The sequence below is a fragment of the Malaclemys terrapin genome, chromosome 2, assembly GCF_027887155.1.
Source record: "Malaclemys terrapin pileata isolate rMalTer1 chromosome 2, rMalTer1.hap1, whole genome shotgun sequence".
In the NCBI taxonomy this organism is placed as follows: domain Eukaryota; kingdom Metazoa; phylum Chordata; order Testudines; family Emydidae; genus Malaclemys; species Malaclemys terrapin.
In genome coordinates this window covers 90,750,102-90,775,688 of record NC_071506.1, presented here as the reverse complement: position 1 = coordinate 90,775,688, position 25,587 = coordinate 90,750,102, and the positions used below count along the sequence as shown (strand labels likewise).

At 39.3% G+C, this 25,587-nt stretch overlaps 1 protein-coding gene across 1 annotated transcript in view; it reads right to left on the bottom strand.

Moving 5' to 3' along the window:
* Positions 1 to 280: 280 nt before the first annotated feature.
* Positions 281 to 25,587, bottom strand: part of CEP192 (centrosomal protein 192) — a 203,445-nt gene continuing 178,138 nt past the window's right edge. The window contains exons 49-57 of the mRNA XM_054017577.1: positions 23,504 to 23,609; positions 18,409 to 18,610; positions 15,478 to 15,557; positions 14,741 to 14,836; positions 11,452 to 11,571; positions 4,363 to 4,484; positions 2,849 to 2,972; positions 2,284 to 2,342; positions 281 to 736 (exon numbers count right to left, since the gene is read on the bottom strand). Coding sequence (XP_053873552.1) covers positions 598 to 736; positions 2,284 to 2,342; positions 2,849 to 2,972; positions 4,363 to 4,484; positions 11,452 to 11,571; positions 14,741 to 14,836; positions 15,478 to 15,557; positions 18,409 to 18,610; positions 23,504 to 23,609 — 1,048 coding nt within the window. The 3' untranslated portion in view covers positions 281 to 597. The remainder of the gene's footprint in view (positions 737 to 2,283; positions 2,343 to 2,848; positions 2,973 to 4,362; positions 4,485 to 11,451; positions 11,572 to 14,740; positions 14,837 to 15,477; positions 15,558 to 18,408; positions 18,611 to 23,503; positions 23,610 to 25,587) is intronic.

The following is a 25,587-nucleotide window of genomic DNA, read 5'->3' as shown; positions in this document are numbered from 1 at the left end:
TCCCCTCCATATTCCAAATTTTTAGTCCTCAATTGTTGATAATTGCTAGTCCTTAAACTGCACATAGATGGGAGTCACCCTGAATTTCTGAGATTTTGTATGTTTGTGTAAGTATCCTATGAAGGATCCAATATCAATATAAGTGAAATTGCTGTGGGGATTAACGTCCATTTTGCATATAAGCTATATAATATTTGGAATATACAGTGATGGGCACTCTAAAAACTTAAGATTCACATGAAAAATAAGTTTATTAAAAATGTGAATTACAAATTTATTTCTGAACTAAATTTAAAATAAATAATCTGTATTTAGCAAATCATAATCAATGAAAAAATAGAACACTTTTCTCCCTTATAAAAAGGTGCAGAAATATAAGCTAGAACATGATAATTTTAAGCATACAAAGTGATTTATCCTCATTTTAGAATGTTTAACAAATGAATCTTTGCTTTCACAATCACCTCAATTTAACTTACAAAAGATTTTACGCAAAAGTAGCATCATAATGTACAAAAAATTAGTACGTTAGTAAGGAAAATATAACACCAATACTTCAATAATTTACTTTGGATTATTAATAAAGCTGTTCTCCAATTACTCTTTTACATGAGCTTCACCAAGTAATCGAATACCAAGACTGCCATATTTGTCTATGTGCACAACCAACAGACCTTCGAATCTGCCTGCTGACTTTGGCTTGAACTGGACTGGCAGGTTGATATAATGCTGGGATCTGTAAAAAGGAGACAGTCGGTTTGCAGCATTAGTGACATTAATAACTAAATCTTGCTAGGCATACAAATATTTTTCCAGTTTATTATGCTTTCTGAGAAGAGACCCAGAGATAGCCTTGAGTTATCTTTTTTAAAGTTCACATTACTGGTGTTCAGTGTTAGAAATATGAAGTTGCTGCTGTCCTATCAGCCAGTCAAAATACTACGATACTTGGATAGCTACTGTCGCTGGCTTATCTGAAGAAACTCTGTTCTGTATCTCTGCTATAGTATTGACAGTTTGGAAGCCTTATTAAAAAGTAGTAATATTGCATGCTTTTACTTTAGAAAGAATTTTGCAAACAAACTTCACATGTACATCAATTGATCACTGAAACAGAAAATTTAAAAGGAATCATGTAGAAGCAATTCACAGAATTAAACATTTTGCAGCATCAAGACCTGATTTACTACCTAACATAAGCAAAGCAATAGGGATCTCGAAAAAAAAGGAGGAATCAGAACTTGAATGTAACAGTGTGATGTAAAATCTCTTAAAAGATTAAATTCATAAAGTCACCACCTAGCAGAATAGATCTACAGATAGTGCTAATACTGTATGTATTACTTCTGGCAGCTGTGATTTAGTCTTGTTAGCCAACCAACGCTACATTTAGTGACAATTAAGATTGCAGTTAGAAACACTCCATACACACACAATCTTAAAAGGCTGAAAATAAGGGGAAAGACTTGTGCATTTCTTTCCACCTTCACATTGCCTACAACACTATCAGTAACACACTACAACCTTCCATAAGGGTTTCACTTTCATCTCCAGATATCCAAAAGCAATAGATACCCCAACTTCAAACTCATACTCTAACTCAAAAAACATCTCACACTTTTAAATCAGTTATAAGCAGATCTGTCTCATATTCCATGTATTTGGAAAGTTATTCTGCCTTAACTCTGCCAAGGTCAAGGTCATGTTAAGGCTTTTTTTTTTTTATTAGAGTGCAAGTTTGATCGATCACTGGTACGTTAAACAAAACCCTGAAATTTTGTTGCCATATTTAACATTTGAAAGACTGTTCACACAGGATACACTGTTGCTTCTACAAATTCTTTTAAAACAAAAAAAATCATACTACTACAATGTATGATTGTTTCACTGTGTGACACTTCTTGGTCTAAAGACTTCCAAGAAAAAAACCCAGGTGCTGTACAATCTGGTGTTATAGCATGGATCAGAGGACAGGATGTTGGATTGGGAGTCAGGAGACCTGACTTTCCTGGCTGTTCCACTGACTCACTCTGATGTTGCTTTATGCCTCACTTTTCCCATCTCTAAGATGGGGAGACTGGTTACGATTTGTGCAAAGATATACATTTTTAATTAGAAGGCCACAATGTTGAAATTACTCTAAAGTCCGAAAGTGGACCTTAAGTCTATATTTCAGCATGATATATCCTTACTGGTTATAGGGTTTTACCTTACAAAATAGATTAGATTTGTTTTGAAACCTCTAATGTTTCTTAGTAAAATTTTAGTATACACTTAACTCACCTCAAAGAATATTTCGAGTGCCTGATGTGGAAAGGCTCTCTGGGATTTACAAACTTCAGCTGCAATTTAATATGAAACACTTTAAAAAACAACAGGCAAGCACTACTGTAACTATTTTAGCACACACTTCAATACAACTCATGAAGCTTCCAACTACAGACTTAGATATAACTTTAAAGAAAAAGCCAAGATTTAAGAATGGAACATGCCCAGCTTTATACATAATGAATAAGCTAAAAATCACACTGCAGGACTTAAGACATTAAATTAGTTTTAAAAATTAGACTTCAACAACAAGCCTATAATCAGCCTATGACAGTTGAAAGAGGTGATAGTTTAAGTATGCTATTCAGAAAACTCTTGATACTTAAGAGTCAACAAGCAAAAGAAAAACTAAAGTTATAAGAAGCCTATAAAAATGAACTTTCTTTGAATATATAAAAATTTAAAGTATGACGTTTGGAACCAACAGTTTAATGAAATATCAGAAAAGAAAATGGTTAGATATTGTTCAGGCAATTAAGTGCGATTTTAAATGTTTTGAATTAAAGTGTCAAAAACTTACCACATGAGTAATAAAAGTATTATTCCGCAAATTGACTTTTAAAGTGCTTGATTCCCCAACTCTGGTTGGTAGAAACGTATAATGATCTTCTCGGGCATATACTCCTCGAATTACTTCATTTTGCCTGGTTTTCAAAAAAAGTTTGAAATCATTAAGTTCCCTATTTATATTACATGATCTGAATGTACCAATAGTTTCCCATCACATGGTTTGAAAAGCAGTTCCAAAATAGAAATACATTCAGAATCACTGAAAAGTAAAAAGTAATTTGGTCTTTTAAGATATAGGGCTGTAAGATACTGTCAGTTTTAAAGCAGTACGGAGTCACTCTAAGGGCTTTTAGGGCTACTATTTGGCACATTCAGTTAATTAAGAGATTACAATTTAGAGGAATACTATGGTGAAGTGGTAATCAGAATAATTTACTCTATACTTTCACAGCCTTGAGTTGTGCCCATATGCTTTACTGGAGACCTAGGAGATGAACATTTCCGTATGTGCACCAGGGATCAGGTCACACCCATAAAAAGGAAGTGCATATTTCATTGTGTTTCACATCCACCATTTCAATCTTTGAAGGTTGGAGGATGACAGGGAAAGATTAGTACAATGATCTTGGGGGAAATCATATTTTTGAGGGAAAGGCCTGTGTGTGAACCATGTCCAGGCCTAAAACCCAATTAGGAATCAAATGCTACTTTCAATTCTGGGTAATTGACTGAGAAGAGCAGCAAAACTGCACCAAGCTCAAACCAGACATGCAGATCACAAATGGAGGGACTGCTCTAGAATAGCAAACCGAGGGCAACTGGATTCCGTTGGTGAAGATTTGCACTCATCTAAATATGTGAAGTGTTTTGGAAACATCCTGGGATCTTGTAACTAACTCCAGATGAGAACAGGATTAGAAATACTTCCAAAAGCATGGGAAAACTGAAGAGGGAGAAGAAACACCGAGTGCTCATCAACATGGTGAATTAATCCAAACTAGAGGGACATAAATGGTAGTGTGCACTAACATGTTGTGTGCTAACTGGCCCATGTGGTCCATTTCAAACAGTAGAACGCTAATGTGCACTAGGGAACATTTAGTGTGTGCCAGCAGGGCCAAGACGAGCCAATTAGCATGCAAAACATTAGTGCCCACTATAATTTACACCTATCCAGTGAGAATTAATGCACCGTGTAGACAAACCCTGACCGGCAAAAAGGGAAAGAAACAAAGGAGAAAGCTGGACAAATATTGCGAAAACTCATCGAAATCACTAGATAATGCACTCTTAGCTAGTACCATCTTGAAACGGTTTCACACTTCAAAGTGGTTCTAATGCCTGCACCAGTTGTCCCATAGTAGCAAATCACAACCACACATAACTAGTTTTGAACTAATGAAAATATGGCAAGTTTGCTTATGATGAAAGGCTAAGAATCATAGAAGAGGTTTGCCACACAAGTGTTCTCAACTATTTTGCCCGCCCCCCTCTTTTTTTTTTTTAAACTAAAAATATACATACCCAGTTTTAAGTGTAGAAGCTTCAGAGCCAGCTCTTCTTCTTGGCATAACTGGAATTTCAGTTTTTATTAGGGCACATGTGGAAACTTTTGCATTTACAGCTTCATTTTCTGTTTTAGCACCCTATTGGTAAGAAAAACCCTACAGTTAATATTTGGAATTTTAAAATTTAAAATTTAAACATTAAGTGACAACATTTACATAGTTCCTCAAATATGGCTCAACCTGAATAGTGTTTTTGCTTTATTGAAAATATTAACTCATGGTTTGTGCCACAGTTTTACAATATTCTGGAACAAGAGAATTTACTTATTGTTCTTTGATATACACTGCCTCTGCAGGAATCATACTACATACTTGCAGGAATCATACTACATACTTGCATGCCTCTTAAACCACTTCACAGCAGTAAACTATTCCAAGATTGTTGGCAACTGATCCATTTGGACAGTAGGTTTCCCTTTGGAATGTCTCATTATGGAGTACAAATGAGATTACTTCTTAAGTGGCTTCAGCCTCTCAAACTATTTAGCATCTTAGCCACAACCTGAAATTTTACCTTTCCAGGCAAATTATGAGGGTTGCGGTAAATGAATGGATTTCTTAACATTAATTCTTTGTGAGCAACTTCTTCCCTCATTTTCTACAAGGAGGCTATGACTTTTCCCTATGGAATTCAGAAGTTGTTCCTTGAAGTCCCACCCCTCACGTGTGGCCACAAGAAAAGTTAGTGTCTTTACATCTTTGGAAGAACAGCTGGTTAAAACAAAAACAAGAATCTGAAATTGTATTAACATTAAAGAGCAAATTATACATGTTGCATTAGAAAAAAAAATTCCAAATGTTACAAGTTATTCTGGTCCTGCAATAAGCCACCCGCGTGGTTAGAATGAAGAGAAAAGCTGCTAATAGAGAAGACCGTGCTAAGAATTTTCTATTCTGCCATACAGTTTCTCCCCTCATACTCTACAAATGGCAAACAGTGATCAATGAAACAAAGAAGCAGGTATGGAAAGGATAAAACCAACATTTTTACAGTAGGACAGATAGAAATATGCATTCTTACATAACGAGAGATTTCTAATTTGGAAAGCAAACCATAACGATATAGCATTTTCCAGTAAGAGGAGGTCTCTATAGAGCAGGGATAGGCAACCTATGGCACATGTGCTGAAGGCGGCACACGAGCTGATTTTCAGTGGCACTCACACTGCTCGGGTCCTGGCCAATTGCTCCGCATTTTAATTTAATTTTAAATGAAGCTTCTTAAACATTTTAAAAACCTTATTTACTTTACATGCAACAATAGTTTAGTTTTATATTATAGACTTATAGAAAGAGACCTTCTAAAAATGTTAAAATTATTACTGGCATGCGAAACCTTACATTAGAGTGAATAAATGAAGACTCGGCACACCACTTCTGAAAGGTTGCCGACCCCTTCTACAGAGAAACAGAACCCCCCTTTGCAGAGTTTGATAATGAACTGTATGAGGATCATGGCATGGTTATGCAAATTCTCTGACAAAAAAATGTTTCCAGCCCACAATTCCTCCTGGAACCTTGCACGTGGAGCCTAGACTCCCTTAAAGGAATGATTTTCCAGGTGTTAAGTTCTGCATTGCTTGGCATATATCTTGTCAGCAGCTGCTTTGAGGCCCTATCATTTTGGATAGAATGGATACAAAGGATATAATTCTACTCCTGAGGGCATTCGGCACCAAAAAATTAAATTCTGCACACATTTTAAAATTCTGCAAATTTTATTTGTTAAATAAATGTGGAGGCTCCAGCATGGCTTTGGGGAGCAGAGAGATGGGAGATCACTGTGCAGCTCCCTACTGGGACACGTACTCAGCAGTGAGGCTGCACCCAACCCTGACACAGCACAAGGACCGGGCCTGCCCCAGAAACACCCCAGACCCTTGCCCCTCTGTGCTTGCCTACACCTGGCGCACCTGGCAGACACAGCAAGGCAGGATCCAACATAGAGGGGCTTAGTGTGGAGGGATCCAAATGTGGGGCAATCTGGGTGCAGGCACCTCAGTGGTGGATTAGGGTGCATGGGAATCTGGATGCACAGGAGCTTGTTGGGGGTTCTGGGTGCAACAGTAATGGGACTCTGCAGGGGGTCCAGGTGAACGTGGTTGGGGCTCAGCATGGGGGGCCTGGGTGTGTGGGGGACAGTGCTCAGTGGGGTGTCCAGATGCTGGGGGAGTGGGGCTCAGCGGGGTGGGGATCCAGGTGCAGCTGGTTGGGGCTTGGTGGGGTGGGGATCTGGGTGCAGGTGTCTCATTGGGGTGATCCAGGTGCAGGGGGGCTTATCGGAGGGGGGAGTCTGTGTGCGGGGGGGGTGTTTGAGGCTCAGCAGGAGGGTCTGGGTATCAGGGGGTCTGGATGGATGGGGAACCAGCTTCCTGTACAGGGATCCCTTCTCCTACAGCTGAGGAGTGATGGGTGCAGGAAGGGGGAGGGAGGAGAAGAGGAGAGGGAGTTTGCAGAGCTTCCTAAAGCTGGGGGAGAAATCTGAGAGGGGTCTGACCCTGGATGCCGTGCAGGGGAAGAGGAAGTACCGTCCTCCCCAGCCCAGCCAGGACTAGCAGCTGAGCCCAGCGCAGGGTAGGAGCCACCAGTTGAGTCTTCCCCAGTCCCGCCCCGTGCCCCACAGTGATCTACCTCTCTGCTGGCTGCCCTGGGCACCCGAAACATACTGCTGTGGAGGGTTGCATGATAGCTTTTTGTGGCTTCCCTTTGCTTCCCTGTCAGAAGGTTATTTTTCCACAGGGGGAAAAGAAATCTGCACGGGACAAATTCTGTGCATGCGAAGTGGTGCAGAATTCCCCCAGGAGTAATATAGACTCAGACTCATAGACTTTAAGGTCAGAAGGGACCATTATGATCATCTGGTCTGACCCCCTGCATGCTGCAGGCCATAAAACCGTCCCTACCCCTTCCCTGGACTCTGCTGTTGAAGTCCCCAATCCTGTTTTTAGTGACTTCAATCGGCAGAGACCCTCCTGCTAGAGATCCCTGCCCCATGCTGCGGAGGAAGGCGAAAAACCTCCAGAGGCTCAGCCAATCTGCCCTGGAGGAAAATTCCTTCCCGACCCCAAATATGGCGATCAGTAAGACCCCGAGCATATAGGCAAGAGTCTCCAGCCCGACCCCTGTTAGCAATTATACTATTTACCTACCATTGCTTGGCTTTCCTTGACTACTATGTTTTACCATTAAACCATTCCCTCCATAAACTTATCTAACTTAATCTTAAAACCAGACAGGTCCGTCGCCCCCACCGTTTCCCTCGGTAGGCCATTCCAATATTTCACCCCTCTGACGGTCAGAAACCTTCGTCTAATTTCAAGTCTGAACTTCCCCACGGCCAGTTTATATCCATTCGTTCTTGTATCCACGTTCGTACTAAGCTGGAATAATTCTTCTCCCTCCCTTCTATTAATCCCTCTAATATATTTAAAGATAGCAATCATATCCCCCCTCATCCTTCGCTTTGTCAGACTAAACAACCCAAGCTCCTCTAGTCTCCTTTCGTACGACAGGTTTTCCATTCCTCTGATCATCCTAGTGGCCCTTCTCTGCACCCGTTCCAGTTTGAGTTCATCTTTTTTAAACATGGGAGACCAGAACTGCACACAGTACTCCAAATGAGGTCTCACCAGTGCCTTGTACAACGGAAGCAGGACCTCCTTATCCCTACTAGATATACCTCGCCTAATGCATCCCAAGACAGCATTGGCTTTTTTCACCGCCACGTCACATTGTCGACTCAGTCATCCTGCGGTCTACAAGAACCCCTAGGTCCTTTTCCTCTTCCGTTACTTCTAACCAATGCGTCCCGATCTTGTAACTAAAATTGTTATTAGTCATCCCCCAATGCATCACCTTACACTTTTCACTATTAAATTTCATCTTATTTCTGATACTCCAATTCACAAGCTCATTCAAGTCTCCCTGCAGGATATCCCTATCCTCCTCCGAATTCACAACGCCTCCCACCTTCGTATCATCCGCAAACTTTATCAGCCCACTCCTGCAATCGGTTCCGAGGTCAGTTATAAATAGATTAAATAAAATGGGTCCCAAAACCGAACCTTGAGGCACTCCACTAGTAACCTCCCTCCAACCTGACAGTTCACCCTTTAATACAACCCGCTGCATTCTCCCCATTAACCAATTCCTTATCCACCTCTGGATTTTCATATCGATCCCCATGTTTTTCAGTTTAACTAATAATTCCTCATGGGGTACAGTATCAAACGCTTTACTGAAATCCAGGTATATTAGGTCCACCGCATTTCCCTTATCTAATAAATCTGTTACTTTCTCAAAGAAGGAGATCAGATTCGTTTGGCACGATCTGCCCTTCGTAAAACCATGTTGTAATTTATCGCAATTGCCACTACCCTCCAGGTCCTCAACTAGTTTCTCTTTCAGAATTTTCTCTAACACCTTGCACACTTCAGATGTTAAACTAACAGGCCTGTAGTTACCCGGATTACTTTTTTTCCCTTTCTTGAAAATAGGAACCACATTAGCTATTCTCCAGTCTAACGGGACCACCCCCGAGTTTACAGATTCATATGATATATGCATGTACTCCATATCCTCAATATACCTTCTAGAGTTCTATGAACATCCTGTTATGACGATTTTCCAAAGGATGCTGCAGATAGACAAAATGATGGTATTCATCTCCTGGGAAGATTAAAAAGATGTATACACCTCTGGCAGAAGTGTTTCTCAAGATGTGAGCACAAAATTGTCCTCATAGAAGCACAACTGACTTCTATTAATATCGTTGCTCATTGGTCTTTCAGAAGTAATTACCAGAAAAGCAGGACTTGACGAACAAATAAAAAAAGAATTATGTGCACTCATTTTGAAATGTGCCATAAGGGCACTGGTAAATATCATTGCAAGGAGGTAGGATTCACCACAGGTTTGTCTAATCCAGGCATTCTGCTAAATCTTGGGGACGGGCAGTCAAGGAATCTGATGCATCTACATAACAAGTGTCACTAGAGGCTGGTAACTATTTTTTGGGGGTGCTTAGTTATAAGACTGTCTCTCCAAACCATGCTAGAGAAACTCTAGTATAGCCAAGATCACTAGTCTTTGGGATTTTTATTTGCCCTCCAATCAGAAATGAAAACTTGACCAAATGAACCAAGGCACTGTCCCTGTCCCACAGAGCTTACCTTTGATGGGTCTAAAAAATGATTGGTCAATTGACTGGTCAAATATTTTAAGGCACGAATTTATTAGGACAATAGTAATAAAAAAAAAAGGAGACTTTACAGTCCCCAATAGCCTTCAATACTTATGCTTAGTTACAAAAAACGTTACTTAACTGAGTTATTTGATCTCAAAAATGCAAAACATTGAAATTTAGTTTTAAAAAAATGGAAAGAAGTACGTTACCTTTTTTAGCAATGTTAGGGTAACATTTAAATGTGAATATTATTCAAGCCTGAACAGTTACTAAAGAAAAGAAAAATGAAATTACATGAACACATGGCAATTCTAAAAAGAAAAAATTATTTTAATGCACTTATGCTAGGTAGGCAGAAGGCATCTTAATGGCTGTACACCTTTTCTCTTTGTGTTGGGGGAGAAGGTTTAATGTCTGAATTCTCATCTCCTTTCTCCACTCCCTTCTGAGTTAATTTCTGTATGTTTGCCTAGTCAGTTTAGGTTTTAAGGTGTTTGGGGCAAGGATCTTGTCTTAACTTGCTTAAATGTATTTTTAAAACCATCATGTACATTGATGGCCTGGCATATAAATAAAAGTATACATACAATGTTTGTTCTAGAAGAATCTAGATGCTCAATTATCAATGATCCCAACAGAAAATCCCTGGTACTTTTCAATGCCAAGGCTGCATAATCACAAGTGGCCTCAGCTGAGATTAAAAAGGATCCTGTGGTTCAACAGGTCTTGTCTATTCTGCAGGCGCAGTGAAAGATGCTTTGCTAGCTCTAGCTGGTCCAAAAACCATCTCTCGGGTAGGCCATGAGGGCCCAGGAGGTTGACCTCCACACATTTCAAGGAAGTTCATGTAAAGGGCACATTGAAAAGGCACCAGGTTCTTCTCTGGTCAGAAAAGAAATTTCCACTACTTCTGAGAGTAGTAATGAGTATTTGTTATCCTTTGGTGGTTCCGCAGACATGACCAGATATATTGTCAAAGCCAACCAGAAGATTGCATCAACAAGTGATTTTTCAAGATTTTATCTTCCTTTTTACTGAAGGCCCATAATTGCTGGTCATCTTATCTTTCAATCCTACGGCACTTGCTTCCATAGCTCGTTAGCAATACGCTGGAGTTAAAAGTTCATTTGCCTGTGAACAGACATTCATACCTAATCCAAAACAGATACTCAATTCTGAATTACACGTAGGAAGCTTTCCACATCTTCACCAGGAATTTTTAGAGAAGTGGTATTGCAGTCAGGGAATGAGATGGATGCAGGACACCCAGAAACCAAAGACACTAAATTATGAATGTCTAATGCTGGGAAAATTCTGGCCAGAACTGTGCCTATTGCTTTTCTGGGGTGCTTCTCTGGGTTGGGGTCAGACAGCTCTTGTTCTTGAATACCATCACATTTGAAGCATTTCCAGATGGACAGGGCTTTGATTGGGGTGTTGTCCAAGAATGGGTATAAAAGATGTATGTTCTGTGATTTGATGCAAGTCCATGGATTTAAAGCCCCACAAGATAGGTAAATCTGTCACTAAACCAGTAGTTACCAGAAGGGGTAAGTATTTTATAATTCCCTTCAAAACAGTAAATGCAAAATAAAATGTTAGAATTAGGGTAAGGTAATCACTTTAGTTATATAAACCTTCAAATTGCTATGTTGAGCAAAAAGTGTTATATCTTTTTAAAATAATGATTATGAAAAAAAAGAATTGAGACTACCTGCAATTAAAGACTTACTCTAAAATTTAATTATGTTCTTAATATGTTTTGGACATAATATATATATATATATATATATATTATCCCACTTTAGCAAGTGATGTGGACAAATACTGATTAGCAGCTTATGGTGTTCATATACTTACCACTCCAGAAAGCTGAAATCTTAGTTTATGTTTCATGTGAGGTTCTGCAAGTGGATGACACTCAAGGTCCCAAAATTGAGCATAATCTCCTCTATCCCTAGGTAAAAAGATGATAGCAACCTACCAGGATAGGGTAAAGTGTTAGTGAAAGTTTACTTAGATTTTTATATACCACTACAACCTTGTAGTATTTTGTACTGGTTTAATTATATCAGTTTAAATTCACAACCTAAGTGTGACACTGTACCTCAAAGCAGCACCCTGGAACCCCCATACTCACCACTGTCATAATTATGATATGTTTTGTACAAAGTATACCTTGTATCATTTTAAAAGTCTTGATCTGTTGAGCATTATTATCCTGTTGGATCGTATGTGCTATCATTTTATGTGAAATTATGAAGTTTTGCTATCTGTGTGTTACTGAAATATGTTGTGAGGTTGGGAACACCTACCTTTCAGATACAACAATGGAGTAGCCAGACAGCAGTTAATGATTCATCAACACCCATTAAGGAAAGAATCCACTATTCCAGAAACTATATACAATGGAGAGTTCTCAGAGAGAACACACAGACAATGGAAACTGCTTGACCAATGGGGGTGGATTACCCACCTCACAGCAAAGGTCTTTCCAGTAAGCTGGAAGAAACTATAAAAGAGGGGAAGTGACTTAGACTCACTCCCTGCCACAACTCAACACCTGGAAACATGTCTGGAGGACAAAGACTTTGAACTGGGGGAGGGTGGTCCTAGGCTGAGAGAATCCCAGCCTGTGTATTGAGGATCTGTGATCTGTTTGTACCATCTGCCAGGATGAGACATTTCTTGATTCAAATAAGATCATGTGTAGAATTTAAACTGTGAATTTATTTTTGTTTCTTAAGTAACCAACTCTGATCTCTATGCCTGCTACTTATAGTCACTTAAAATCTAGCTTTCTGTAGTTAATAAATCTATTTTATATTTTACCTAAAACAGTGTGTTTTGGTTGAAGTGCTTGGGAAATCTCAGCTCAGTTTACAAAGGCTAGCGTATGTCCTCGCCACATCGAGGGAAGGGTGGACTGAGTAATGAATTTTAACTGGCCAGGCTTCTGACCAGTGCAAGATGGTACAGTTCTGGGGTGCAAGACTGGGGAGCTGGAGAAAATTGGCGGGAGCTACTGATGATTATGTAAGGCTGGGAAAGCATTCATGTAACTCAGTGGGGTGTATCCTTACCTGTTGATGTCTGTGTAAGTGCAGTACCTATCAGAGATTTGTGGCTTGCCACAGCATCACAGTGTGAGAGGGATACCCCAGGTTGGTGGGACAGAGGGCTCAGCAGTCCAGGTTGCACCTGGGGACCCCGTCACACCAAGTTACACAAGTTACAAGTTCCCTAAGTTCCAAACTTGCTTGTGAGCGAATGTGCTGCACTTGTTCGAGGCGATTTAAATATGCACTACAATGAATTGCCTATGAGGCAACTTCATTTGAACAGCCTTAGGCCTTGTCTACATGAGAAAGGGCTTGTCTCTATGGAAGGGTGCATCAATTTAACTAAAACATTAATTTAAAACAGACTTAGTTAACCTGGTGCAAAGCCCTGTATGAGTACTCGTAGTCTATGGACTTGTGTACACAGCAAACAGGGGTAAGAAGATAAAATACACTAGCCTGCGCATACTAACAGACTGCATAGACTTGGCTACTGAGAACTGGAAGTTCCTAGTGCACTATAAGACGGACTTGGTTTAGTTTAACTAAATTGGTGCAAGTTTGTGTGAAGACAAGGTCAAAAGTGAACTGGTTTGACTTAATCACTTTAACGCGAATTTGTTAAACTGGTGCACAAGTCAATTCAACTTAAGTAAAACCAAAATAAGTCTGGTTTTAGCTGAAGCAAGCATCCACACTGCTTTCTGCATGAGTTTTATGAAGACAATTTAAAATGAAGCCTCAGGTTGAATTGGTGTAACTTCTGCATTTAGAATCAGAGGGGTAGCCGTGTTAGTCTGGATCTGTAAAAGCAGCAAAGAGTCCTGGGGCACCTTATAGACTAACAGACATATGGGAGCATGAGCTTTCGTGGGTGAATACCCACTTCGTCGGATGCATCCGACGAAGTGGGTATTGACCCACGAAAGCTCATGCTCCAATACGTCTGTTAGTCTATAAAGTGCCCCAGGACTCTTTGCTGCTTTTGCATTTAGAATGGTATTCATCTGAAATGTTGGCTTTCAGCGCTAGCAGACTAGCAATAAGCTTTCCAGCAGTACAAAGCATATATTCTTTTAAGTTCACCACATACATTTGCAATAGCTTCTATCAGGAAGCCTGAAAGCATTCCCTATTTCAGGGGTTCTCAAGCTTTTTCTTTCTGAGCCCCCCCAACACGCTATAAAAACGCCATGGCCCAGCTGTGCCACAACTGTTTTTTCTGCACAGAAAAGCTAGGATCAGCATTAGTAGGTAGTAAGAAGGGCAACTGCTCAGGGCCCCATGCCACAGAGGGCATTGTGAAGTTAAGTTGCTCAGGCTTTGACTTTAGTCCCGGTTGGTGGGCTTGGGGCCCCGGGTTGCAGTCCTCCGCAGTGGGGCTCTGGCTTTTTGCCCTAGGTCTTAGTGAGTCTAATACAGGCCCTTGAAACCTGCTCACAGCCTCCGAGTGGGTCCCGGAGCCCTGGTTGAGAACCACTGCTCAGTTCCATTGTATTAACAGATGCAACATTAAAAATCAAAATGTTTTTTAGCGTAGGCTTTATAAAACTGCATCACTGCACATATGTTACTCAAAAAAACTTCACAAACTACAACGGATGAGTAGGAGACATAATGCGGTGAAAGAGTGAATAGCTGGAGAAGGTCTAAAGCTAAAAAAATTCACAAATATTCAGTGATTCCTTATATGCATTTCAGTTTCAAAAAGTATTGTTAAATAAAGGAATTGCTCTCCTAAGAAAATAGCTTCATAGATGCAAAATATAATGTATGTATTGTAGGGCTTTTTCTAGTATTGTCAATTGAGTTTACATGAAGAGACATATTGATGAGTGGATGCTAATGACCTTTCTGATACATCCGAAAATGGAGTACATCTGGCCCTATTTTGGATGGCCAGTGTTTTATCATTACCATTTAAATATATGTTGAGACGCATGTTAAACTATTTCCAACTTTAAAGAAGTCCATCTGAAATGAGGTCATATTTCACAGAGTGCGTATTCGTCATGTAAGTAGTTACATTACAGTTAAGACACAACGTTTGTCTGCTTAAATTCATCATAACACTAAAAAAAGCTTACTTTTTCTTTTCCATGAGCTCCAAGTGTACCAGAAACACGGGAACATCTGAAAGCTGTGTAGGTAGCCCTGTAAACATCTCCACTTTCATCTACGCCCTACAAATGAGATAATTAAGTTTTGATAAATCAACTATAATAATCTGCTTCATAAAAATGTGTTCTAGAAGCATCCACCAAGTTCGTAAGCAAATGAAGAATATTCTATAATATTTACAAAACTATTGTGGTCTAATGACTTGTAATAGAAATAGTAGTACATTAGCTAGAAGTAGGGGTTCTCAAGCATTTTCATAGTGTGGGTCACATCTAAGATTGTCTCATGGACCACCTTCTCTCCAGTTCATGATTGCATTGGCCTAGGCCCCACCCATTGGCAATCAAATGTTATCCCTCACATCCACAGCGATTAAACATAGAAAAATTAGGAAAATAACATGTTTGATTTCTTGAGAGTCAACATCAGGTGACCATCCAGCTCTCTACAAATCCAGTAGTGCCCCATGGACAACTTGTTGTCCACTAACCACACACACAGAGTTTGGGGACCACTGAACTAGAGGAGAACAGCAATGAATAAGTCATCTAGCTACCCAAGTACAAATATTTCCTAACGCAGGGAGAATGTTAAGCTAGGAGAAATATTATCTGAAGAGATTAAAGTTAATAAGTATAACATCTGTTAAAAATGCCTGTTGAAAATTTAACACACACTATTTCCAATACAAATGTTATCTCACCTTGACATATGGTGGGGCAAAAGATGACAAATGCCACCTCACATCTTCATTCCCATTATTTTCCATCTCTAGGTAGTTTTCTAAAAGAAAGGCCTCAGGTTAGTAAACATGAAGTGAGAAATTCAGTACATGTGTTTTATAACTCTTTTTGAGTCTTTATACCTTTAAATAAAGAGTGATGAAGAATAAATGATACTTGTGGTGTTGACAAGAGTAGTAACAACTCACGAACAACCTTCACGTCTCAGAATGCCAAATAACTTGCTTTGCTCGATTCCGCTTTATACGTTTTATCAACCTCTATTACAAAATTCTTGGGGGTTGAACAGCCAACTGTGTTTAATCTGGAATGTGGATTTAAGCCTATTACTCTTCATCATCTAATGAAGGATCATATGGACACATCTACAAGACCTAGAGCCTCAAACAAAAGTTGTCCTTGAAATCGCTGGTGTTTCTCAATTGAATCTGAATGGTACAAGCTACCCTCTCATGGTAAACTGATTAACTATCTTTGAAGAGTATAAATCATTGGCAAGGGACAACTCAAGCATCTAGCTCATCAGATGCATAAAATCTGGCATATCTACAGACTTTGCACCTTGGCTAACGCAAGGTTTGGCTGATGCTAAGTAGGTCAATGGCTAGTTTGTGCTAGAAAACCTGTAGCTATAGACAGAATACAGCATGGTGAATGGCAGCTAGGTTTACCAGCTCACCAAGATGTAAACAATCCAAACTCATCTGCCCAGGTCTCAATGCACTGTAGCCACATATTACTGGATAAGCTGATCCAAAAAACCCACAAGTAGAGAAGCACTTCTGACCCCTTCCCAAATAGTGGTATTTGACTGTCCAAGGTACGACACCGCCATAGTTGGCAATAAATACTACAAACTCATTCTCTACATCTTTGTCAGGTCTGACCCTACTATTTTATCCTGGACATCTGATGCCTTTTCCTTTAAGTCCAGACCATGGGAAAAACAGAATCAAAGCTTCCAGCACTGGCATTTTAGTTATTGAAGCTTTGATGTTCGCTGCACATAGTGGCTGCTGAAGCTTCACTGTGGGGCTATTTGAGTGAAACCTGTACCCAAGCCTCCAACACAGCCCTAACTCCAACATGGTGAAAACTCAATGTGGGCCATGAAACAATAACATTAACTTTGACCTGAAGGAGGCCAAGAATAATCACCTGATGGTATTCTCAGATGATGATGGGTCAAAGTTACATCTTGGAACACATTTCATACCTTGAAATATCATGAATCTTTCCCAAGCAAATAAAGCCAGTGCTCATAATAATACCTTCAAAATCACATCTGCCTGAGGTAGCATTTTAAGGAGCTGAGCAGCTTATATTAAAGTAGGCAGATATTTACAGGGGGGAGGAATGGGAAGAGAACATCCATCTCAGTTTCACAAACAACATAGCTTTCCCTCAAAATAATATAATAGGAAAAAATTAATTGATCAAATAAGCCTAGAAAATTCTTGGAGTATTAGGATTCAGTAAACTATAAAGCCAGTGCATCACTATATAACTCCTGATCTATTAGCAGTAACAAATGGCTGATATTGGTGAAAATTCAGTAGTTACCTAGTGGCGAGGCAATTTAATACAGTAGTTTTGAGCATTCTTAGACTTACAGAAACAGACTGAGGGTTCACAGATCTACTTTATTACCAACAATGCTGTCAAGGATGATTCCCCACTCTGACACTGAGTGCAGAAGGTGGGGGCTTGCAAGGATTCTAAAAAATTAATACTGGCCACTCCAGGCTGATATTAAACTCCAAACACAGTTTCTCTCACCTTGGATGGGTAGATGCTGCTACCACCAAGTGCAAAAAAAAGGGGGAGGGGAAGGGGGAGAGATCCAGGAAGGCGCACTTGGGAATTCCTCCCTGTAGAGTACCCTCAAGCCCTTTCACCCCACCCCCCAGAGAAGAGCTGAGAAAGAAAAAGGAAATCACCTGTTGCCACCAGCTAATTAAGCAATATATGCACAAACTTCTTAGGACACCTAAAATCCAATCCTGTTATTAAAAAAGGTAAATTTTATTAAAAACAAAAAGAAAGAAAATATATCCGGAACTTAGGCTTTTGCTAGATTTAAAAAAAAAACCCACTTACAAAAATTGAACATCAAGAATAACCTTCTTGAGGTCCAGCTTAAAGGTTACAAGCAAAACAAAACGCATTTGGGGTTAGCACAGAGGAGTCCACAAGCCAATAAGAAATAAAGAGAGATAAACCTAATCACGCCTTCCTAGACATTCCCTAATTTACATACGTATCTGGGGTTTCAGATATGTAATCTCTAGGTATGATCTGATGGTTTGTCATACCTGGCTTAAAGCTTCTCACAGCATAACTGCTGCCCTGTTCCCCTCTTCCTCGGAGAATCACAACACACACACACACACACGGAAGCTTTTTCCCAATTTTAAAAAGTTCTAGCCCTCCCACATCCGCTCTTTTGGTCAGGTGCCCACTCCTTTCCTTTTACCTGTGGCCTTGTTAACCCTTTACAGGTAAAGCAAGTAGAGAACAGCTACTAAGAGGAATTTTATAGCTAACTGGCTGTCTGGGTGTCTATAAAAGGGAGCTACCTCCGCCCCCTTCATTTATCAAAAAAGCCCTCTTAGAGAAACATTATCTACGAAACTTCTCATTGAGGTATTTGTACACAATCTGTCAGAAATTTATGTGGCTATATTGTGTTCAAAAAAATTAAGAGCTCTGCAGACATAAAACTTTCATTACATGAAATTACATCAAAAGAGTGGGTTTGGTTGGTCATACTAGTCGCTAAAGGAATAAAAATGATAAATAAGTTATTTTCAAACTTGCAACGTAGCAAACTTAAATGCTGAACATTTGACGCTAGCAGATGTGGTAATTTTATGAATAATGGATATTACCTGAGCTTTCACCAAATCTTGTTTCAGGAAAAATAATAGTTCTGTTCTTTATTTCAACTTTTGTTGAAGGTAGCTTTGGAAGTGGTTTTATCATATGAATGACAGACTCCGATGATGGTATAAGGACATCCAGCTTTTTAGATGCTGAACCTGTTGAAGATACATCCTGGGCAATGTCTTCTCGAATCTGAACTTTAATGAACTTTTGCACAATTTTGGGGTAAAAAAAGAACAACAACGTTATATTACAAGTCAATCCAAATAGCTAGTTCTTATTTACTTTGAGACACACACATCCCAACAACAAGCTCTACTTATGCCTCAATGGTACAAAAGCAGTAACCATGTTATCAATGGCTTTAACAAATAGAAAAAATGGTTACTCACCTTCTCAGAACTGTTGTTCCTAGAGATATATGTTGAATTTGTCCATTACACTGCAGGTGTGCATGCGTCTAATGCATCAACGGAGAGTATTCCCTAGCAGTATCTGTTAGGGTGGCTTTGTCCTAGCTTATCTCCTTGTGCTCCATGTCCAGGGTATAAAGGGTGACATTATCATACCCTTCCCTTCAGTTTCTTAGCACCAAAAACCGAAGACAGACTCCAATGTGTTGGGGAAGGAGAGTGAGTCATGTAATGGACATATGCAACAATTATGAGAAGGTGAATAAACTCTTCGAGTGCTTGGTTATGTCCACTACATTGTAGGTGATTATGAAGCTCTTATCAAATGTGTTGGGTCTCAGAGGCTCATTGGAAGGACTTCAAGACTGCTTTTCCCACTCCTGATGCAGTGCTAAGCAATACATGTGTGGCCAGAAGACATCAGTGGTCTCCAAATATCCATAATAGGGACATGCACCACTAATCCTGCCAAGGCTGCATATGTCCTAGTAGTGCATGCCATCAACTTTTCAGGTAGCATCCTGCCCATTGCAACATAAGAGATGCAACTGATAATCTATTTTGAGAGTCTGAATCATAATTGGGTGTCCCTTCAGGTGTTCTGAACAGGAAACAAGCAACTAGGTATAGACCCTGAAAAGTTTATTCTGTCCAGGTAAAATGACAAAAGCTCAATGCATATCTAGGGAGTGCAGCTTTTCTTCATCCTTGTGAAGATGTGGCTTTTGGGGGGAGGAAACAGGTAAGTACAGAGATTAAGGTGGAAATCTGAAACCACCATTGACAGAAATTTTGGATGATGTCCGAGCTGAATTTTGTCCATATAAAAATCAGTTCTGGGGATCTGTGACAAGTGCCTGCAATTCCCTCTCTCGCCTGGCTGAAGTGATGACCACCAGGAAGCCTACTTCAGTGACAGATGTACAAACAAAAAGAGATACTAAGGGTTTGAAATGGGGGACTCATAAGCGCAGACAATACTAAATTTGAAGTCCCTAATGGGCACTGGGTCACAAACAGGAAGGAATAATCTATCTTGACTGTTAAGTAATCTGGCCATGACAGGATTGGTGAACTCAGTTAGGGGTAACTCTCCTCCGTTGATGCATGAGACACACACCCCTACTGTGTAATGGACATATGCAAGCACACACAGAATCACTATGTTTCTTCTACTAATTTAGGGACTAAAATTGTCCCAGTATGAAACTCTCAACTGAAAATTCTTGAGTGAGCATGGTCACAAGAGCAGAGTAATGTAACTTTAGAAAGCTTTTTAGTCACATTTCTTTTCCTCTCTCTCTCTCGATGATACTACTATACCTTTTTTAATCTCGTTAATTTGATTTTATATTTCCCATGTCAGTGAATATGCCATCCTATCCTTTATCCTTGGTTTCAAAAATCTTCTCTAAGTAAACCATTAAAGAAAAATAGTTTGAAGGAAAGAATTCTAATGTGTATTTGTTTTTTGACTGTAAAAAGGTTTATATTAGAAAACCACTAATGACCACTACAGTGTCAAAATACTAGTATTTTCAATCAGGTGGTTCCCTACGTAGTTTACCAGATTTTATTTTTCCTCCCCTAAAAGTAGTAATGACACTTTCACTTGAGAGAGAGAAACTTTCAGATGCCCGTAAACAATTTTGAAGATATGTGGTCTCATTTTTAAAGTTTCAAATAGTGTATGCATTGTAAACTGAATGGTTCACAAACAAGGATGGAAGCATTTACCCAAAACCTACTAGCCTGAGAACCAAGCTTAACAGGCAAGATGAAAAATACTGGTGACATTATGCACTTCGAAGAGGCTGTGCCCCTTCCTCTAACCAATAGTTGTTTTTACAAACAAGCAAACAAGCAATGCAGCCTTCTGAATATTCTTAAAGTTTAGTCTGGTTAGAGGTACAACTGATTACAGTGATATTCTCTACACTTAAAATGGGAAATACAGCTGGAAATGGTAATACCTCTAAAATTGGAATGAACTTTAAATGGGGCCACTATAGTAGTAAGTGCTGGTCAAATAACAAAGTATTCACTAATTATATTTGAATTCCACAAGTATTAATATATTATTTATTTGCTTAATCATGTTTGGCAGGTCAAACACCACAAAATAGTGTTTAAGCAAATGAATAAATTTCCATATAGTTAAAGTTAGTTGAATGGACAAATACAATTTGACTAAACCCTATTTGCTACATCCATTGGTTCTGTTATACGTTTCCTGTCTTCACCCCAGTTTTTTCTACAATAGAGCATAGTACATCTTGAGCTGATTTCTGCAGTACCCATTTCCTTACTTCCTCATCTTACCCCATTCTTGACCTTTCTCCTCTTCCCAAAATGTCTCTAAAATTGTACTTTTCTCTTGCCCATCCTCAGCCATGCACCCAAAAAACTGATTTGGAAATTTTACTAGAAACTGAATAGCTGGAGGACTAGGCTTATTAGCTATAGAGAGCTATAAAAGATGGGATACCTCGCCATTGAGAGGCAGCGTCCAAAGCAAGCAGCCAACATCCAACCCACCACCAGCTGCTACAATTCCTATCAGCCTCCACGTAGTAGGGAAAGAATCTGAAGCTCTGCCTATCTATCTAGCCATCTCTGGCAGCTGGAAGGGAGAAGAGCCCACTGGCTGCTGCAAGGTGAAGTTTCTGCTACTACTCTTTCCACAGACTTCATTTTTGAGTCTCCTTCTGCAACAAACCATTCCAGTGGTTGTCTCTGCTGTTACTTCTAGCTTTCCCATGATAAAATTTAACTGATTTTTTCAAGTTTTACTGCTGACTACAGAGATCTGAAAGACAGCAGTGAAATCTGACAAAGCTCTCCTGCAGCTTGTAAAAACGCTAAGTCACTGGAGCGGCGTGTCTGCGGATTTTAAGGAGACAGCACTGCATCAGTTTAATCTTAGTAACTTTACCTTGCCTCTTTGGACAAATAAAAGGTCCTACATTATATTGGGCAGTGAGATGGTAGTCAAATTTGTATCAAACTTTTATTCAGAATCTGAGGTACAGGTTGAAATTTCTATAATTCAATTCAATTAGTATATGATTTCTTATAGAAGTGACTTCCCAAGAAAGAAGTACACCTCTACCTCGATATAATGCTGTCCTCGGGAGCCAAAAAAATCTTACCGCATTATAGGTGAAACCGCGTTATATCAAATTTGCTTTGATCCACCGGAGTGCACAGCCCTCGCCCGGAGCACTGCTTTACCACCTTATATCCAAATTTGTGTTATATCGGGTTGCACTATATTGGGGTAGAGGTGTAGTATTTTAACTCTGTGTTGTATATTTTAGTTTAGTCCCAAATGGCAGCCAAAGCACTTGATGGGCACCCACAGAGGTTGAATTTTTTTGGGACGTATAAATGATCAGCTAGCCCGAGCTCATGACTAAGCTTTTAGAAACATCCAAAATCTTTGATTACCTTTGTTAGCTAAAGGTGGTAATACCTAAAGAGACTGGTTCATTTTATGAGTGATAGAGTTTTAATTATCATATAAAAGATATTTCTATGGAAATATTGTCATATACAGTATATTAATTGTAACATTACAATTTCAGAAATCCAATCAGAATATTAAATGGGTTGAGTTCATAAATGTTGTACACCAAACTCTGCATTGTAAACAGCAAACTCCTATCATATTGCAGAATACTCTCCCACAGGAAGGATAACCCCCATCACTTGGTACTGTTGAACAAGTTGGGAAAACGCTAGAAAGACCACCACACAAGGAACCATCCTATATTTGGCAGGAGGATGAACTGGATAATGCAAGAGGACTTTTGCCTTCCCTAATTAATATTAGTGCATGAAGTTTTCTTATGTGTTGTTTCATATTTATATGAAATACTCCAGGAATCTCTCAAGCCAATTCAACTGTATAGTATTGACTGATGTCAATATCTTTGATTGAGATTCACAAGAGACCTTGTACCTTTTAAATACACTAAATCAATAGAATACAAACTTTGCTCCCTTAGAAATATATTTCTGCATTTAAATTCCTTAATTCAAAACAGATATTGGCAGAAAAAATGTATTTGGATAGAAGCAGGTAGACAGAAAAAGAAGGGAAAAGACTGGTGTTTGTATACTCCTTGCCACAGACCTAGTCTATTGCTTTTTACAGTTCTGCAGACTCCAGAAGGCTAGATACGTTTTGCTGAATCAGGCCCAAAACAAGCAAGTGCTCACCACCCTTGTCTAGCAACAAACTACTATAGTTCTTCGCATTTTAGTATCTCATACTTACTGAGATACTAAATTATAGTATAAAGTGTAAGTGCTTAACAGGTGTGTGGCAATTGTAGATATAACTCAGTCAATTTAAGGAGCCCACCATTCTTCTTCAAAGACTGATAACCCCTATCAAACCAAGAACCTTTGGATCCCAAAACAGCTTTAACCTATTCAATTAAATGAAATATTCCCTATTAAGTGTCCGTAACCTATCTTTACATTTAAATAAACCCCTACTTGAATGGTTTTCTCCCCAATGAGTTTTACAGGCTTACAGAACAGACTTTCATGGGAAAAGTAAGTTTAGTAGAATGGTAAAGTAATGAATTAGCGTCCCAAAATTAAACTGACTTTTAGCAGAATGGTAACCAACAATTATCTTAAGACTTCATGGAAACTTTAAGAAAACCACTTTTACCTTTTGTCCATTGTCACAATGTATATAAATTAGACCACTCCAAGGAAATACTGAAGGCTTTGTGGCAAGTGATGGATTAGGACTCACAAGAATTAAGATACTGGTCCTAAACAAAAAAAGGCAGTAAAAACTATAGTATCTACATACAAAACTGAAAATCTATTCGGTTAATTCTCTTTGCACATCATAACTCATGACATATAAAAATCACTGAACACTGTAAAAGCGAACGTTAGATATACGACTTTAAAATTCTAGATCTTAATGCAGTGGGTAAATGCAATTCCTAGTATTAAATTTATATCCTATGTATTACTGCAATTTATGGTCCCTGTATGTTTCAAAACCTTGATTGTAACTGCATATATGTACACTACACTTAAATGTAAGTGCCAATGGTTGTAAAAGTTGTCCTCATCTGCCTTTGAGAAAGCAGGAAGCTGGCTATATGTTCAAGAACCCCTAGAAAAGATAGTTTTGTGGTGTTCATTGAAAACAGGACTTAAGGACTCGTGGGCTCTAGTTTATACTGTTGGGGCAATGTGACTTAGGTAAGGAATATTTAAGGCACCCTTTAAACCAGTTAACATGAAAGCCAGTTTTCTTCCTCTTTTCCTTGCAGTTGCCACTGATTTTGGTGAAAATAAAAGCATTCCAATTGCACTGAAGGGTCCCACCAATCATAATGCAGAGCCAGAGGGATGCCTTGAAGTCTATTGAGGACTTCATGGTCTCAGAAGAACACAAAGTTTGGCTAAAGAGAGCACACTAATACTGATTTAACTTCCTATGTTATGAACCTGGGTACAAAGGAAGTACATTGGAATTAAAAAGATCTTGTTACAAAGCTGCAGGAAGTTCGGAGCACCGATATGTCAGAAGTGCTCACTTTTTCAATTCTTTTGAGTCTTGACCTCTTCTTTGAAAGACTCCACCTCATCAGATGCACCAGAACTCTGTACTACTGACAAAGTGCTGAGGCTTCAAGTGCATCTGGAATCTGAGGAACCTTTCTACTTTGAGCATGAGTGTACCAAGCATTTTGGAGGTGAAATTACATGGGGAATACTTGGTTTGCTCCAATGCTTGCAGTGCTGACAGAGTCTTGGGACTCAATAGCCACGGTGAAATCAGGCCATTACTTTTAGAGTTTACCCTCTGACGCACTCCAGGCTGGTCTTGATTTGAACTTATGGAAATCTTTCTAGAATGTCTCAAGGCAGACGTTGGAGGCAGTCTCACATATCTTAAGTGTTCAGGAGACATTTGCAGGTAGCCACCCCCCGCATTTGGTGGCTTACTCCCACGAGAATGAAACATCAGACAATTTCCAGCCATGTCAATGCAGCAGAACAGAATTAAATGGATGCGCCTGAGTGGCTGGTCTTCCTTCCTCCCAAGATGCTGAAGAAATTGATTACATTTAGTAATACAGAAATATCATACGCACCCGAATACAAGACCCAAGCAAATGCCAACATGAGAGATTAAGGAATGTGGAGAATTACTTGTGGTTGTTTTACAAATATCCTGCATGAGACGTATGACCTTGGAGCTACTTCCCTACCAGAATATAAACAAACAATGAGAAACACAATCTGTCTTGGGGACAGATTTTGTTGGTATTAAGCTAAGAGCTGGGTGGACAGTCTAAAGTCTGTAACTGGTTTGGGTCTAGTGATCTTTAACATTTGGTTTGTAGAGCAAGCCTTTGTTGGGATAAGAATGGAACTAAGAAAAAAACTGATAGGATGATTCATTTTGAGACAACCCCAAGCCCCACCCACAGGAATTAATTTGGGATGAATCTCTAGTAGTGCTTCATGTTTGAAGAAGTTAGTATAGAAACAAATCAGTCATGTGAGTCTGAAAGTTAAAACTAAAGTCTGCCACAATTTGATCTTATGTGAGAAACTTCAACTCAAAAAGTACTTTACTTTTCAACTCCTTTTCCTGTTTACAGGAAGTTGGAGGTGCCCGTGATTCTTTGTCACTCCCAGTTGATGGCATGGGTTCCAGTCCTTTTCTTTTCAAACTTCTCTTGACAGAGTCTTTCCATCATATCCTCAATCTTCCACATCCTT